The following is an 18,851-nucleotide window of genomic DNA, read 5'->3' as shown; positions in this document are numbered from 1 at the left end:
TCTAGTGGCTTTCTACTTTAACCGTCCGTTGGGATTAGTGATGATATTCCTGTTTTATTTTGAAAGATTAGAACAATGTAGAAGACAATAACTCGAGGTTACCTTGGGGATCCATCATTGCTTCTATCTAACAAGTTGGGTTGATGCAAATTGTTAAAAGTATAGTCACCAACCACTACCAAGATGCCCAGTTGATAGTAACCAGACGCTGTTGCTTGAAACCAACCTAGCTCAATTTTAACTCCATGGAATTCAAGCTGTGGATTTCCATGACTAGCCATCCAATCCATAACAGGCACCAATGCAGAACGAATGGATCCATGCCTCACAGTCCTCAACTGAGCATTCAAACCAGCTACCAAACGATTCCAAACAGTTGGTGGTATGTGGGGATAGCATATTTCTTGAAATCAGATGAATATTATATAAAATAAAGTTATGATAAAGCTACTGAAAATTAAAAAGACAACCAAGACACCTGGCCAAGAAGATTAGTCAACAATGTATCACTATGAAGATTGTATGGTGACATATAGCTTCCATCCCCACCAAAAAGTATGCACATTGGGAACCGCTTTTGTATGATTGATACCATGTCTACGCGCTTCTCATCACCACCAAGGAAAAAATCAATGTATGCAACCATCAAATCAGGTGTTGCTCCTACCTGCATAAATTAGGTAACCATTTAGAGACATGAAAAAGAAGGGGAATATGGACATGAAAAATAATGTTAATTGTGATCGACATAGTTGACTTAGTTTTCAACAACTACCAGACTTTTGTAATTTAAATTCTTTCTTATCTTCACCTTTTGAGTTTAAAGTTATTGTTAGCTATTTGATTGTCACTGTGATCTTTTATGATTGTTGGTTGAGGTGTAACTCTATATAAACACCTCCATGTTTCATTCAATAACACAATTCAGATTCACTCCTTACTTTCAATGCTTTAAATATAACTATGCATATAAGCCAAGGAATGCATGGATATGTTTGAATTCCATTGATGAATTAGAATAAAGGATAATTTCACTTGGTAAACATCTCATGATAGTTCAATCTTGATGATATAGAACCCAGCATTATCTTGGAAGATGTAAACACCATCAAGATATTAATGAAACATGGTATTTAATTTAAGAAAACATATTCTCAAACTAACATTAAGCAAATAGTTCTTAGCAGATAAAGCATAGCACTCAAGAAATAAGATGACTCCAAAAGGGAAAAATGTGAGAACTAAAACCTTCATCCCCTTGTATAGAGCTCGTGATCTGCAAGAGCGGAGACATGAATGGTCATATTCTGATTTGACATACTCCTGAAGCCGATGAACTTTTTTCCTCCGCCGCCACTGTTTCCAGGACCAGGCACAAGGGTATGCCACCATTGAAAGTATACTGTGCACTGACCCTTCCCACCAATCATATGCAGCAACTGAGTTGATCTCATCAATAAATCTGTTAAAAGCATCTTCATACCTACATGCCAATGGGTTTGTGATTATGAATACTATTTCAGATAAAATGGAAAATTTAAATTTTAACATACAAAAAGGGGGCTTTAAATAAATAATTTGTTCTAAGACAATTACCTACTGTTCAAGATACTCAAAGCATCTCTATAAATTTACTCAAAAAAATTAATCTCTATAATTGGCAAGCTTCAATATGAGGTGTGTCTTGCATCAATAGCCAGTGAAACAGGGTGATACTAACAAAATGGCTGCTATTCTCATGAATTTTTCTTGTTAAGGGTGCTTAGCATTCTACCATTCGCAAGTTATGAATATGTTGGTTTACTATACTAGGAACAAAACAAATTGGGCATAAAATGAAATCAACCCCCCCCCCCCTTTTGGGGTAAGAGATTTGCATTCAGCTGCAATCCAAGAACATTCCTACTTCCATGAATTCATCTAGAGAAGGATTGTGCTAGATTAGCACACACACCAAAAAAATAGAGTCATCACTTCATCCCTTGTTAAATAATTTGCTTACACGATCTCAATGATTGTATCAGGAGGAGAGTAAGGAAGGTTCCATGGTTCTCTAAAAATATTTGGCCCCATGAAGTACATTCTGTAAACGTGACTTTGAGTTTCTTCTACTCTGGTTCCCCGTACCTGTAAGATATATATAGTCCACACAGAAACGTTACAAAATATGAAACTGGACCCAACCACTGCTGCTTACATTTAAGCCGTGAAAATAAAATATGGCTTTCAAAAATATACCTCTGATAGAGAAAGAAGGTATGGGAAACGATGACTACTTTGATGTTCAATATTAGCAACATATGAGCTTGAGTCGACCAATTTAATTCTTAAAGTGCTTAACAATACAGCTAGAAGCACCAAAATTCCAGACAGAAGAAGTGCAAAAGGCCAAGGACCTCCAAATGTATACATCAACTCCTCAAGAGGGGTGTAGCAATTTGGCATTCTATACTTGTCAGATATACACTTGTAGGGGCAAGATGGCTGACATACTCCTCCTGGAAAAATAAACACCCTGAAGTGAGAAAGGAAAGTGTATGGATATAAGAGAGATTTGACGTTAAAGGAAAAAGGCATGGAAAAATGACCAACACACATTAGAATAAAATGTAAATCGCTGTTAACTAGTACCTCGTACATGTATGAAATTTGCACGATTTGGAAGAAGCTCCAGAGGGCAAGGAATGCAAAGTTCTTCATCAGAGCCATCAACATCTTTATAAGTGCCAATAGGGCATTCCTGTGAATGAATTCCATTATACTTTTAAAAAGAAGCAAATTAGTTGAGATCTCAAAGATTATCATAACAGCTAAGATGATTTATAAAACAGATAAAAAAAAGTCTAGACCTAAAAGAGAGAGACGATAGTTTTGTATCTATGTGAATGTCAGTTGAAAAGTGAGAAGAAACAAATTGTTCATACCCATATGTGAATAAACAACTTAGGATATCTGTATATGCATAAACTAGCCAATTAAAAAGGCAAGCCAAGTCCCTAATTGCCTAATGGTGAATAATTTCTCATTATAAGATAGATGTAGACTGAGTAGCATAAGAAAGATCAGATTATAGTGTGGGAAGTAACTTTTGGTCACATAGCACTCTAGTAAGTCAAGATTAGGTGCTTAAGCTTGGATGGAAGGTGCTGCAAGCATATTAAGATTTTATTAACTTTATAGGAATTTGTCTAATAGTGAAAATTGCAACAATAATCTCCATGTATCCCTGTAACATGAATGTGATGCACAATATCATAAAGTCATTGGTACACCATAAAACATATTGAAATACAAGTTTGAAGGCAATTAATAGCAATTTTAAAAATTAAGTGAAATTTACCCTGCAGAATGTACCATAGAGCCCTTTTGGACATTTTTTCCCAGTTACCGTGCCCTCGTTCCCATAGAGCCCACCATTATGCCCAGCACCTCCACTGTCACTCAACATGTTTGAATTAGTAACCTGCAGTGCAACCTTTTTTCTGGATGTGTGTGTGGAAAGGCTTATATTTCAATTTTCTAATAGTTCTTAAATTGATAGACAGTATAAAACATGTGTGTGTAACATGATCACATAACCTTTTTCCTTAAATCAGATATTAAATAATAAATAGCATAATGCAATTTGCCAAATTCAGGAGTCTTAAAATGTTTGTGACATGATCAGTCCATAAAAAGGTTATGTGATCAAAAGATCAGTTAGTTGAATTTAAGAGCCCTACCTACTATTGATGAAACCACTGATAGTAGCAACTGGAACATATTCATCCTCAATGCCTATCTTAGACCAGTGAAAATGCACTCTTCCACCACCACCACCACCACCACCACGAGGACCACCATTTCCCCCATTAGTTGATAAAGATGAATTTTCCGCAAGCATAAGCTCTTGTAGGAATAGAAGAACTGTCCCACCAGAACCTCCACCAAGTCCACCAATCAATGATCCATTACCATTTATTGTTGCTTGACCAAAGCTTTGACCATCAGCCCTCAAAGAGCCATATATGCTAAGCCTTAGGAGAGGCCATTGGGTTGAGCCAATTACTAGCCAAGAGGCAACCATAAGTCGGTAAAAACAATCAATTTACAATGTCAGATAACATTAAAAAAAGGGGGTCAAAACAGTCGGGAAATTTTTAACATATTTGCTAATTGCTAGTACTCTTGAAGATTAGTAGCTCCCATCACGCGTTAAATACTTAAACTAATCATAAAGAATGTTTTGGAAATTATGAACTGAAAACTCACCAATCATTCCTCCGCCAACCACATGTCCGAATGACTGAGTAGGACCTTCTGTTCCACTGCCCAACTCACAAGGAAAATCAGCATTCCCATACCGATAACCACCACTGCTAATTCTTCCATTGAAATATCCAGAACCCCCTCGTCCACCATGCCCAGCACCACTACCAGCTCCATTAAGATAGTTTCCTCTTCCTATACCTGTGCTGCAACCTAAAAATGGGTCTCCACAAATTAGAAGTCTTAAACAAAAGCATGAATCATACTTCTTCGAAATTAAAAGATTACTAGGAAACCATTGTGGAGTAGAAAGATGAAAAGGGGGAAATGCAAATTACAACAATGGATCAAATATCAACAAATGCACCCTCTTACCTAATTCAGATGCAGTAAGCAGGCCATTAGCATCTATGGTGACTGTCCTTGCCCTATGAATGTGGACAATACTTCCCTTGATGACCCCATCAACGAGAAGGTCCTCAACCCGACAAATCTACAAATGGGTCAAATAAAAGCGGTTAGAAATTGAACCATGCCACATGCATAACAGCATCCTAATTCTATAGAACAAACCAGGAAGAAATCATTTAAAGCAAATAAAGCAATATGCTGTGCATGTTTTTTTCTTTTCCAATTCCAATGTACGAGAACAGTCATACTCAAGAAAGAAAGTTTTTACTTTCTAGATACACCTGGAAGGAATTTACAAGGTGGCACCTCTTTTTAGCTATAAATTTTAAATATTATAAAATCAGTTCAAGCTTTGTAACTAGAAGAACAGATGGAATATATAGGACCTATCATGCTTTAGCAAATGTTAGAGAAGTCATGACAATGCAGGATGCCAATACAGATTTCTATTCTTCTTGAACTCTGAGAATTTTCACTTATCCAAATAAATAATCATTCCTTTGCACATAGAAATGCTTGACCAGATGGAAGTTAGCATTCCAAGCACAGTTATCACGTTAAGCAAGACTTTTTAGTCCCCTCTTATTTTATGACATCAATTGATTCATGAAAGTAACCTCTTCAAAATATAATAGCATATAAGAAAAAAGACGCGAACATGTTAATTAGGCATCACCAAACCAAGTAGAATTCAAAAATGATTTTTACCTGTAGAGAAAAGGACAGTGTATAATTAACATGGCAATCATCTGGAGGGGTTATCAAATCTATTGGGCATGTTTGGCTCTCGCAAAGGGAATTTGTAACCCTACAACGAAGGAAACAAAGAATTTAAAAATGGAAGGAACTTCTGAAATTTAACTCTAACCATTAATGTTGTGCAAAATCTATTAAAAAGAAATTATCTTCATACACATTTCTGCTAGCGTCATCATCCAGTGGAGCCTGAAGTAAGGATCCTGGCCCAACCTGTAACATTCAAAGACTTGTTAATACAAGGTATCAATTGTCAAATGATATCTAGTTCAAGAGAAATAATTAGGTGTCAAAAAATAGAACAGTAATCTCCTCTGCAATATTTTAGCGGGAATATTGATCATTATATGGATTCTCACAAATCGTTACCTCAATTCCATTGTACAAGTTAAAGTTGTTATGCAAGGGGAAAATGTTTTTATAAGTAACTCCAATAGAACTAATCATATTCTACACTTTTTTTTATATAAGAATTGGAGGTCCCATTAAAACCCCCCCTTCATAATTGCCTGAAACCAAAAAGGTTACACAGCAAAAAGTGGAAGGGGAAAAAGAGTACCTTAAGTTATATTAATGGAGAGGTTATAAAGAACCCCAGGATTACAATCTACAAAATAGGACACAACACAAACATAACCAAAAAGAAACATGTTACAACCACACGCATTCCTAGAATTAACCAATCCCCTTTTAGCTAACTCATCCGCCTCCCAATTTGCACTTCTTTTAACAGCCTGAATAAGGATCTCCTTACTTCTAACCACATGAACAATTTCCTTAACTAAGGCTCCAAAGGACACACCGAAGGGTCCTTAATCCAGTCTACAATATTCCTACAATCACTCTCCAGAATCAGCCTGCCCTTGTCAACCCACATGGTCGAGGAAAAGAGATTTAGGCCTGCTCTTACAGCCTTTAATTCTGCCAAGACCGGGGGGCCGGGACCAATGGAATCCGAGAAGGAACCTAGAATTTGGCCTCGGAAGTCCCTAATTAATCCCCCAACACCACCCTTACTCCAATTGCAGTTCACAGAGCCATCCACATTCAACTTCAAAAAACCTTCAGGGGTGGGGACCAAAACGAAGAGGCCAAAGAAGATGGACGCCTCTTCCTATAGATATGGCTGGAATCAGCTACCGAAGGGTCACCAATCAGAGAGTCTAAATGGATCACAATCTCAGTGTACTTGGCTGAAAACCAGGAAGCAAGAAGAAATCTTGCAAGAAAGAATACGCAGGAAGAATATATAGTTCCATTCTCAAATACTACAGAATTTCTAAGTTTCCATATTGACCACACGACCGCTCCCGGGATGAAAGGTCAGATGCGTGAAAACCAAAAGACTGGGATATTTATTAAGGTTCTCATATGTATCAAGATAGGCTTCCTTCAAAGAATCTCAACCACAATAGAGAAGCTTACACAATTGACATACCTTTTATATCACCCGTGCATATCATAATATTACAATACCATGTGATTTCTGGAACCATATGTGCAGAACTTGCATAGATACACAGATAAGAATACTTGACGTGCACATTCACACTAATTACTGCACTGTCAAACTACATGCCTTTAATAGTAAAAAATACTCAAATTGAAGTCATCTTAATTATCTCATTCCTTCAATAAGAATAAAAAAGATTGGTTAAGTCAGTGTTGTGCTCGCTCCCTGTGTATTTTCTTTCCATTTTCAAGATTCCAGTTTCTGTGCTAAAGAAACTAAATTCTATCATGGCTTCATTTTTGTGGGGGGGGGGTGCAGCGGATAAAAAAAATATCCACTGGTTAAATTGGAGTTCGGTTAGTAAACCAAAAAGATTGGGGGGTCTAGGGGTCCCGAATTTATTACTCTTGAACAGAGCATTATTGGGGAAGTGGGTTTGGAAGTTTGCATCAGAGAAAGAGTCTTGGTGGAAGAGGGTGGTATGTGGTGTTTATGACATGGATCCGAAATGCATAATGATGGGGAATTCGTGGCCAGGCTGTGCATCATGGATTTGGAGAGGTGTGGTTAAAAATTTCTTTTCCGATGATGGTTTTGGGGATTGCATTAGGAGGAATATGCGTTTGAAGACAGGGAAGGGAATTATGTGCAGTTTTGGAACGATGTATGGTTGGGTGAAGTACCTTTGAAAATACAGTTTCCTAGACTCTATGTTCTTTAGAGTAATAAATCGGGTAAGGTGATGGAGTTCAGGGTGAATAATGGCGCTGGTTGGGTGTGGGACATTCAAATGAGGCGAAATTTGGCGATTGGGAGGTTGAACAGCTGTTGCAATTGATTTCTATGTTGAACAATATCTCAATATCGCCATGTGAGGAAGACTGTTGGATTTGGTCAGGGAATGGTGAGGGTTGTTTTTCAGCTAAATCTTGTATCAACATTTTCCTTGATCAAGATGGTATTCAGCAGAAGATGGAGACCTGGGAGAGACATATTTGGGCAGGGATTGCTCCTCCACGGGTGGAGACATTTGTCTGGCAAGTTGCTCACCAGAGAATGGCGGTGAAGGAGGAATTACTGAAGCGAGGTGTGATAGGGATTGATGATCCTTTATGCTCTTTGTGTGGTAGGGAAATGGAATCAGTTACGCATCTATTTTTGCATTGCGAGGTAGTATGGGGTCTGTGGGCCAGATTATTGAATATTTGGAATTTGTCCTTTGTGATTCCAAAGAATATCATGGACTTTTTCAATTTGTGGGATGATTTACTTCCGAATTCTTTGATATGGAAATTTATTCCAAGGGCGTTGATGTGGTCAGTGTGGAAATGCAGAAACGAGGTTATTTTTCAGAAAGTTAAGCTGGATGTGGTGAGACTGTTCTTTATTGTCTGTTTTAGAATAGCTTCCTGGTTTGTTGCAAAGTTCAAGGATGTGAATATACCTTTAGACTCTCTTGTGGGAGATTTAAAACTTGCGGATTTGGTGGGTAGACAAGGAAATGGCAACTCTAAACCAATTTGCTGGGTTCCTCCTCCGGATGGGTTCTTAAAGCTAAATGTTGATGGAGCGATGGTTAAGGGTTGGGATAAGGGAGGTATTGGTGGTTTGATTCGGGACAGTAAAGGTGTGTTGCTTCAATGGTTTTCAGAAAGTGTTGGGGGTGGTCCTCCTATCTTGGCAGAATTATTGGCGATTAAGAGGGGGTTATGTCTTCTGGAAGATTTAAGTTTTGTTGATAATCGGAGGTTTATTCTTGAATCAGATTCAAGCACTGCCCTAAAGTGGATCAAGAATCCGGGTTTATGCACTCCTATGTTTCAAGTATTGGTGAAGGAGATAGTCTCTCTTATGGTAGGGAAGGATATCATTATCAAGCATATTTTGAGGGCTGCAAATTGGGAAGCTGACAAATTAGCTAAGGATGGGATAGGGTGATGGAATGGTTTCTGCTTGCTTGTATTGAGTAGAAAATTTTATTTCCTATGTTTAGTTGTTGTGTTTAAGTTTTATGTAATTTCTGGTGGTGTTTGCAGATGTTTAGGGTCTGCCTTTGTTGTTCTATGGTTTCATCTAATAAATTCTAGGCACTCTTTTCCTCCTTTCCTTGTCCTTCATGTTACTTTTATAACATGGAGGTTGAAAAAGGGGGTTTTTAATGAGGCCTAATCTTCTATCAAAAAAAATAAGAATAAAAAAGCAGAAAAACAGTGATTCATGTCAGTAATGGCTTACTGTTATGTTATAAAACAGAGACAATGAAAGCCGCTGGCCTTTAATTGCATCACCCTGACCAGTTAGCTGCAGCAGTCCTTGACCATATACACCCAGGTTTGCATTTGAACTAATGACAGAGTTCTCCTGCAAAGACAAGGAATCAACATAAATGCCAAAGACTTTCAATAAATAGATGAAGATTGAGCAACAAGAATAAGCAAGAAAAAAAAAGGAATTCGTGATGAAGTCCAAGCATCATACCCTTAGAACAACTAGATTCCTTACTTCAAGGATAGATGCTGTGACAACAGTATTTCCACCACCATCTATTTGAATCTTGGAGTTCCACATGAGTAGCATTTTGACATAAACCCTAAATGCACCAAATACCTTTATTTTGAAAGGGAATTAGTTAGACTAACAATGAGAAAATGATTGTGCCTCCATAGAGGATAAAAAAAGACTGAAGAAGAAATTAGAAGAAAAAAATAACTCAAGTCTTTCAAACTTCACTAAAGAGGGATAGACAACAGTGGTCCCTAGCAGAACATACTGAAATAAAATGCAGCCAAATACTAGTCAGTTCATCTAAATAGCATTGCAGATATTCTACAAACCTTGAAAAAAATTAAATCCATAAATGCCTACTGTATTACAAGATTTGAACTAGTGATGGTCCCAAAACAGAATAAACCAATGGTTTCAAAGAACCATTTACACAATAAAATCTATCATCAATCCTCTTCCCATACCCATGCTTCTTTAACCTTCTAGTAAGGATAAGTTCTCATAATATGATAGGAGAAAATGTTTGCTCAAATGAAATCATAGCCTAACTGCCTAGCACCAGATACAGCCATTAAAGTTTGCAGTACAGCTCTACTTAAATAAAAACTAACAACTAACATAAAACATTACAGTGCTTCCCTCAAACCATAAAAGAAGAAACAAATGTAACATACCTTTATGATGGAATCACTCATTAAAAGTTCTTCTGCAACAAGCTCAAATTCTGACATTGGGTATGCAGACAACCCAAAGACAATTTCCCCCCCACGATATAGACTAATCTGGCCTCTGACCTTCATAGGTAAAAGAATATTAAGAATCAGAAAGCCATTTGGAATATGACCACTCACCACTAGTCTAGAAGAATAAATGCACAGAAGGGCGAAAATTATTTAGAAGATAAACGCAATTATGATGACAAGCTGTGCAATAAAAGAGAACAGAAAAAATGATAAATCTATGAAAAAGAGCATAGCATATTTGGAAGAATATAGAGATTAAGCAACCTGAACTCTGGTCCAAAGAAGAGGAACCAACGCTTTTGCATTATTCTCCACAAAAACATTTGACCATAGTGGACTAGTAGAGAAATCAAGCAAAGGAGTTTCCGTTTCTGTGGTGACATTATCATTGCCAACTCTTAGACTCAGTAAATCAGCATTGAAATATGTACCAGCTGCTCCAGAGTTTCCAGGACAACCAAGACTAAAACCACCTGCCAAAAATAGAAGCATGTAATTTTGCCTAATCTAACCACGGTTATGTGTCATCTTACAGAAAATTACTGAATTCCTAGATTTTATGGGTGTGATCAGTACAAACCATGCACAGAAACCTTGACATCTTCCTGTATGCTGTAACAATCGAGAGAAATTCTTCCACCACCACCACCACCCCAACCCATCCCACCAGCTGCACTTATGGTACCATATCCCTTCCTATGTAATCAAAACATAATTCCAACGTTGAGTCGAGAGTTACATTTCTAATAATGACTAGAATTTTACAGGATGGTAAGACATTAATGCCCAAGCGTAGTCAAGGGACTATGATGCCATTGTTTTGTCATTCATAAGCAACTTTTCAAGTGCCAAAAAAAATATTACAGTATATTGAATAGTAAAATAAAAACACAGAATAAATTACGCTCAAGTGATTGGCTTTGGAACTTTTAGTATAAGATATTTCCAATTGCTACACAAGCAACACAAGAAATACAATTTTACTCTAAAATAACACTCCCACCCATTTCAATTTATAACAAATAATCCTACAACATATGCTACAATAGAACAAGTTAAAACTGGCCATAAAGGAAATTAGCAATCAGAAACTCAAACAAAATCTTTGGGCTCACACCTTAACTATTATCAACGAAATTATTAAAAGATGCATTCATGACTAAGTCTACTGATACATCTCCATCAAGTTCATCATTATAAAGATAATTCCAATACAAATTATCACAATTGCTAATGAAACAAGCCTTTCTAATATATCAACTCATATTCAAATACCATACGGCCACAGAGACATTGAATTATCAAGAATGAGGAATGCTTTAATCATTACTGAACTATTATTCAACATTACACTTGAAATTGCATAAAATATACTATATTACTAATAAAACATTTCTATATGGTGTTTGCATAAAAGCATGGAGGATAAACATTAGTATGTGCATTGATAATGTAAGAAATAGTGGGTACTGTTAAGTGTTAACAGATTTCTTTTACAAGTGTTGAATCAGCAGAGATTAGCTGAACTGCTGACAGACACCTGAACATGCAGAAACTAGAGATAAGAAAATGGTTTATTCAGGTAGAGTGCACTCACAGCTTAACAGCTCTTATGTAGATGCTTCCACCAGAGCCGCCTCCCCCTTTTATTCCTCCATTTCCACCTTCTGCAGTTACAGATCCATTCAGATTTAGTATGTCCTTTACAATGAGCTTAACTCGTCCTCCACCATTCCCTCCAAACCAATGTCCATCAGATGCGGTGTCATTCTTACTACCACCTTTACTTCCATAACTCCATGGCTCAGACAAAGTGGACCAAGCATAAACATCACCACCCCAAAAGCTTGTCTTATTATTTTTTAGACATGAAGCACCCCGACCACCATGTCCACCACCAGCTCCTTCAGTGCCAACAGGTGTACCACTAGTTTGAGGAGGAGGTGGCCCAGCCAATGATGTTGTGTTAATAGTAGAATTGTACCCAATGGTCAAATTGGCAGAACATATTACTATTGATCCAGCAACAATGGCAACATATTGACCCACATTTACATTTCCAGACATGTTAAAGGTAACCATACAGCCTTCTGTAGGGCAGTTGATTGAAACATGGGGAAGGATCTCCAAGTTTCCGGTACCATAAATGTAAAGGTCTGAACTTAAATACAAGTTCGACTTTAGCAAGCATGTAGTATTAAATGATCCGACACCTTCCAAATCCTCGCAAGATAGAGAAGCATTCACTGGTGATGAAGACGATTCCTTAACGTGAATGGAGGTTCCAATTACAGATTCATCATTCAAAATTAATCTAGGTTTCTGGAAAAGATTCTCCGACTGATTCAAACTAAGACAAAGGACAGATGTGTAAAGATGTCCAAACAGAATGCAAAAGCAAAGGTACCTATGCATTAGCAATGGGTGCATTACCATCCACAGCAAATGACCATTAGATGAAGTTGCATGCATGTGATGCTGCACATGTAACTTAGCTTTCCACTCTACCATAGGCATTTATCACCCTATGCTTATCTGTAGAAGCTCATTTCTCATTTCCTTAAAACCATCATCAGGTGTCCTTCCATCAAAATATTCAGAAATATTCTCTTTCTTAACAATGAAACCCACATAACCAATAATGAGTCAATATATCCTGCATAAAGGCCACAAATGTAGACTAAATTCACAAAAAAATTAATAATGAAATATTACATAGACAACACACATCATAACATACATGGCTAGACTGGACTACTAAATTGGAACTAAAAAGATCTATTGTAACTTAGAACAGAAAGCAGCAGAAAACCCCAATCAAATCCAGCTAAGTAGATGCCTCATATGAGCAATGGAACCTTATTTATAAGAATAAAAAATGATTATATTGGATATGTAATGCAGTGAATGAGTATTTGTAAGTAAGACGTGATGTTCAATTCTTCTCAGATCGACCAACCTATTAGGTTAACCAGTAACAGAAATCTGAATGAATATCTAGGAACAGCTTCCAGTAACAAACAAAAAGGCTCACCGGCACTAATTTTTCCCCAATTAAGTAACTTGCTTTATGTCAAACTAAAGTCAACACTTCTTCTTAGATGATCAACGGCATTCTATTAAAAGTAACCACCAAAAATCCACAAATACACACAAAAATTAATTAAAAACTGAATCGTATTATGTAACGCAGAGCACAAACTCATATTTAATATCATGAAATAAAATATTCCCCAAAAATATTAATCCATTAATTTCTAGTTTATTTTTCAAAGTCAAAATCCTACACGATCTACCGTTTCAGTTACCGATACTTAACAAGAAGTCAGAATCAAACTGAAATTAAAGGAAACATGTACCATTACATAACTGAATTTCCAATTCTAAAAAGAAAAACAGGGAACAAGAGCAAGAGCAAGAGGATACCGACTAACAAGAGAGAAACTGAGAAGGAAAATGAAGCGAACTCGGAGTCAAATCTTGAACGAAGCTTCGCTCTTCATCGCGCTTTCTCCCCCTCTCAAACAAAACTTTTTTCTGTGCTTTTCACTAGTCAGTGATGGTCTCTGCTTTGTCTCTTTGATTTGTTTTTCCTTCCTTTTTATTTATTTAATTATTACATTAAGGCTCCTATGTTAACTTTGTGGATGAAGGAAAAAAATTAAAGTACAATGATGATTTTTTTATTGTAGAATGTCTTAATTATAAAAGTTATAAGATAGTCATTTAATTATAAGATAATATTTTGTTAAGTTTATCGAATAGTAAAAGTTATAAGATAGTCATTTAATTATAAGATAATATTTTGTTGAGTTCATCGAATAGTAAAAGTTATAAAATAGTCATCCGATTATTTATATGTTTCAAAATCATTTTTTTTTGTTAAAGAATCAATGTTCGTCTAAGCTAGAAGTAGACGTTAATATGTTGACCTAAGATATAACAAAATCATACTTTAATGATATCTATTGGTATTGTTGTTGATTTCAAGCACTGGCTCATCGACATAATATAAATGAAGATTTGATTCACACAATATAACTAAAACGATTCTAAGATCATATTTTATCATATCTTAACCAACATGTTAACATATATCTCATATGATCACCAATTATTTAATAGAAAATGATGAATTTGCAACATATGAATAATTGGGTGATCATTTTATAATTTTTAATAGTTTGATTTAACAAAGTAATGCCCTATAATTGAAGAATTGTTTGTAACTTTTAATAGTAAAAAAAACTTAACAAAATAACATCTTATAATTAGGGACCAATTACGTAACATCCTCTATACCGGGTTAGTGATCAAATTGTGAAATTATAAAATTTAGTGACCAAAGTAGATAAATTAAATAGTTAAAAGATTTAATGGGAATGTTTCATGTAGGATGGATAAGTAAAGAAGAGAAATTGAAGGGGTAAATAAGTCTTTTAACAAGGAAATTAAATAAATCTTAGTTTGAGGATATTTATTCCCACGTGGAAGCTAAATGCGAAAGACCAAAAGTTTCCAGATTTCTCTTCTTCTTCTTTCTTCTTCTTCCCCATGAAGACAAAGTTAAAGGTGAGTTTTCTTGTTAATCAAAATCTTGATGAATTTAAGGTTTCTTATTGATCATTAGATGATAACTAAGCTTAAGAAAAGCTTAGGTTATCTTAAAATCAAAAGATGATGGAGTTAGGATGGATTAAAGAAATGAAGTAGAAAAATGAAATCTTGGAATAGAGTTCATAATAAGAATTAGAAGTGTCATCAAGCTAATTAAAGGATATGAAGTGTTAGAATTCGATTTAGAACATGTTGGAAATTGAGTGAAATTCTTAAATTTTATATGGAGAATTGGATTTCTAAGTTTTAAAGGTATCGAATGGATAATAATTAGTTTAAGTAAGTGTATGCAAGTTAGGGATATAAAAAGAGGGGATATATAAAGTGTTGAGAAGATTAAGAAGATATTTTAGTGCTTAAAAGACATTTCTGGGCAATGTGCATCGATGCATATTCAATGTGCACTGATGCATCAAGGATAAATCCCAGAAATTGTTCAAGGTGTATCGATGCACATGAAGTGCATCGATGCACTCTTTTAAAATACAAACATCGAATGCCATCGATTCATCGATACATAAGGAGTGCATCGATGCACAATATTAAATACAAACATCGAATAGGATTTATGCATCGATGCATGGTGTAGTGCATCGATGCATAGCTCCATTAAAAGATTAAAATGACTTTTCTTTTAGCCTAAGAAATGATAGTTTAGAATATACTAATTAGTATACTGATAAGTATCAATGAATTACTATGTAGATAACGAGCCTAAACGTGTTCTGGAACAATCGACAAGTAGGATTGATCGAGGGAAAGACAAAAGAAATCTAGGTGAGTGCATATGCATAGCATGAATATGTATTCTATTCAGTTATAGACTTGTGATAAGTCTAGATTCAATATTTTGATACATGATCGCATTTCATATTATGATACATGACATGAATTCATACCATATGCATTATGTGACATGAATATACAAGAAAAAGTTATATGAGTTATGTGATAAAGGTATGGAAATAATATATCTATGTGATAAAGGTATGAAAATAATATGTCTACGTGATATAAATTATGTGAATTGTGAAAGCCCATGTTATGTAGATGAGAACTATAGGTATAGTTGGCATGCCAAGGGTAGAGGGTCTACGCGGTCCTTCGGGATATATATATATTCTTTGGAACATGTGTGAAGTCTTGTGAGACACATACTTGATCTCTAGTATATGTATATGGTTCTCAAGGAATGATATGTGGTCCTTATGGACATTATTATATGGCACTACGGTGCAATTCTACGCGGCACTCCGGTGCAATTCTACGTGGCACTTCAGTGCAATTATACGAGCTGTGGTGACAGCATAGTGCACAACCTCACAATACTCACATACCTTAGGTTCTCAGTATGGTACCATGGGCTAATGAACTTAATAAAGTGAACTTATGAATGTGAATTTGATAAGTATATGTGTAAGAAACATGGTTATGGTTATTGCATTGTTACATACATCTTATCATTGCAACCCATCTCATTTTGGCAATTCCTTTATATTTTATTGTTATTATTATATTGCCTCACTAAGTTGATGACTTAGCGTGTGAGTGTTTCACACGTAGGATCTGATAAAGTAGACGATCGAGGTTAAGCAGCTGATAACATTACTCCTGTAACTATCAGATCAGAAGCAACTTAATCAGTAGGTCATTTTGTTATGTAAATGGATGTTGGCATGTAACTAAAGGGTTAAGTTGTATATGCTATGAGTATTTTGATAAACTTGTATTAATATATGTATAGTATCTTATTTTAATAAAATAAGTTCGAATGTTTTATCGATTTTTTTTAAGTATTGTTTTGTTTAGTCAATATGACATCCTGGACTCGTATCCAGGCGGATATGAGTTGAGGGTGTTACATTTAATGGTATCAGAGCTATGGTTTAGCCTATTCTAGGCATAAACCAGAGTCTATCAAGTCTTTAAATGGAATACATGCCAACAAATAGTGAGAACTTCTGATCTGGTATAGTATGAGTATGTTATTTTGTTAATAGAACAATATGTTTATTTTATTAGATGTCCGGACATAATAGCTCCAGAAGTGAAGCGGGAGAAGATATGCCTGCTGAAAGCAATAATTCACATGCCCTGGCCAGGCAAGGTGAAGAACATGCATCTCAAGGAATGCCTGTGCAAGATCAGGATACGTTCTTCAGAACGTTAGACTCTATTCTGACGCGTCTTCAACCTCAGCTCCACCAACTCAAAGAATGAATATAGCAAAAGAGTTGAGAGGTTTAGGAGCTCCCGAATTTAAGGGAGAAGCCGAGGAAGGTCCGGTTACGGTGGATCTTTGGTTAAATTATTTGAAAATTATATTGGATGGTCTCCACTGTTCTGAAGTAGAGAAATTAGATGGAGTTGTCTCGTTGTTGAGGGGTCAGGCGAGGATATAGTGGACGAACGTCACCATGAGGATGTCAAATGACTAATTGACTTGGTATTTGTTCTTAGATGAATTTAAAAACAAGTACATTGGAGATCAATTTATTCGGCAGATGAAGCATGAGTGTTTGAATTTGAAACAGATGAACCGCTCTGTATATGAGTATGAATGTGAGTTCAACAAGCTGAGTAGGTTTGCATCCGAGCTTGTGCCTACTGAAAAAGAGGCTTGTGAATGGTTTGTGGAGGGATTACGCCCTAGATTGAAAGAGTTGCTGATAGTATTGAATTTTTCCTCGTTCCAAGAGGTGATCAATCGTGCCAAGGCTCTTGAAAGAGCTCAGAATGAGATATTCGGGGATTTTAGAGTTCAGACGTCAAAGAGAACGGGTGTTTCTTCTAGCTCAGCACCATCAAAAAGAGGAAGAGACTCAGGATTTCGATCACAAGCTAGATCAGAATCAGTTGCATCATCTGCTAGGGGAGCAAGTCAGGCAAGACCCAGACAGATGCAGTCAGTGGGATCTGGTGTTGGGAGATCTACTCCGAGTCAAGCTAGACAATGTCAGTATTGTGGGAATAAATCATTCTGGGGCTTGTCAGATGGCTGTTGGGACTTGTTTTCGATGCGGAGATGCCGAACATTTTATTTGGGATTGTCCATTGATGGTTGGTGAGCCTGCACCATCTGAAAGAGTTGGTTATGCCTCACAAAGAGGACGAGGAAGAGGCAGAGGAAGGAACCAGTCTGAATCCTCTGCTCAACCTGAAGTTCGGTCAACCGCACGGGTGTACAATCTAAAGACAAGTGAAGACCGTGATGACCCTGATATTATAACAGGTACTTTTCAGCTGTATGACAAATTAGTAATGGTACTGATTGATCCAGGCTCTAATTATTCTTACATTAAGAGTAAGTTAGTAAAGGAATTAGGATTCCCTTAGAAGCTACGAGTAATGAGATTATAATAACTAATTCTTTAGGCCATAGTGCTCGAGTGAACAAATTCTGTAAGGGGTGTCTCATAAAGATTCAGGGAATTAAATTCCCTGCTAATCTGATGGAATTACCCTTTGACGAGTTTGAAGTGATTTTGGGAATGGATTGGTTGTTCCGTTACTATAGAGATGTTAATTGCAGATCGAAAAAGGTAACCCTGAAAAGTCCAGGAGGAACAAAGATAAGTGTGAGTAGTGAAAGGTTTAACCTTTAGCAAATGTAATATCAGTAATGTCAGCTAAGAAGCTGTTGCTACAGGGATGTCAAGGATTTCTTGCAAATGTGATAGATTCAAGAGCTAAAGAAAAAAGATTGAAAGAGATTTTAATAGTTCGAGAATTCCCTGATGTTTTCCCGGCTGAGTTGCCAGGATTACCTCCATATAGAGAGGTAGAATTTCAAATTGAAGTAATGCCAGGAACAGCTCCAATTGCAATGACACCTTATCGGATGGCTCCGAAAGAATTGCAAGAGTTAAAGAATCAATTGCAAGAGTTGTTAGAAAAGGGATTTATTCGACCAAGTGTGTCACCTTGGGGAGCTCAGGTGTTATTTGTTAAGAAGAATGATGGATCAATGCGTCTCTGTATTGATTATCGACAGCTTAATAAGGTGACCATCAAAAACAATTATCCCCTTCCGCGCATTGATGACTTGTTTGATCAGCTAAAAGGAGCTTCGGTATTTTCGAAGTTCGATCTACGTTCGGGCTATCACCAATTGAAGA

At 36.4% G+C, this 18,851-nt stretch overlaps 1 protein-coding gene across 2 annotated transcripts; it reads right to left on the bottom strand.

Moving 5' to 3' along the window:
• Positions 1 to 414: 414 nt before the first annotated feature.
• On the bottom strand, positions 415 to 13,679 carry LOC120200561. 2 transcript variants are annotated; one of them, XM_039201365.1, is made up of 18 exons: positions 13,543 to 13,679; positions 11,714 to 12,772; positions 10,697 to 10,812; positions 10,381 to 10,589; positions 10,048 to 10,167; positions 9,347 to 9,475; positions 9,104 to 9,229; positions 5,573 to 5,628; positions 5,368 to 5,467; positions 4,624 to 4,741; positions 4,252 to 4,461; positions 3,723 to 4,047; positions 3,341 to 3,434; positions 2,632 to 2,740; positions 2,239 to 2,498; positions 2,003 to 2,127; positions 1,249 to 1,483; positions 415 to 667 (listed from the first exon to the last, which is right to left on the bottom strand). In XM_039201365.1, exons 2-18 carry the CDS (start codon positions 12,631 to 12,633, stop codon positions 458 to 460), a joined length of 3,462 nt encoding a protein of 1,153 aa, XP_039057296.1. In that variant the 5' UTR covers positions 12,634 to 12,772; positions 13,543 to 13,679; the 3' UTR covers positions 415 to 457. The 2 variants fall into 2 exon arrangements, with proteins under 2 accessions (XP_039057296.1, XP_039057297.1); XM_039201366.1 differs by lacking the exons at positions 415 to 667; positions 1,249 to 1,483; positions 2,003 to 2,127 and having other exon boundaries at positions 2,266 to 2,498; positions 2,639 to 2,740.
• Between the last annotated feature and the right edge of the window lie 5,172 nt (positions 13,680 to 18,851).

Source organism: Hibiscus syriacus, unplaced genomic scaffold (genome assembly GCF_006381635.1).
Source record: "Hibiscus syriacus cultivar Baekdansim isolate YM2019G1 unplaced genomic scaffold, ASM638163v2 tig00006174_pilon, whole genome shotgun sequence".
Taxonomy (NCBI): domain Eukaryota; kingdom Viridiplantae; phylum Streptophyta; class Magnoliopsida; order Malvales; family Malvaceae; genus Hibiscus; species Hibiscus syriacus.
This window is presented reverse-complemented; position numbering and strand designations above follow the sequence as displayed.

What these genes read in the sequence shown, in the direction of transcription:
- LOC120200561 (XM_039201365.1), bottom strand. Translation starts at nt 12,633, where the DNA reads ATGCCTATGGTAGAGTGGAAAGCTAAGTTACATGTGCAGCATCACATG. An exon ending in TACATAAGAGCTGTTAAGCT is followed by an intron (nt 10,813 to 11,713) that starts GTGAGTGCACTC and finishes TTGATTACATAG; the next exon opens with GAAGGGATATGGTACCATAA. An exon ending in TCTATGGTACATTCTGCAGG is followed by an intron (nt 2,741 to 3,340) that starts GTAAATTTCACT and finishes ATTCATTCACAG; the next exon opens with GAATGCCCTATTGGCACTTA.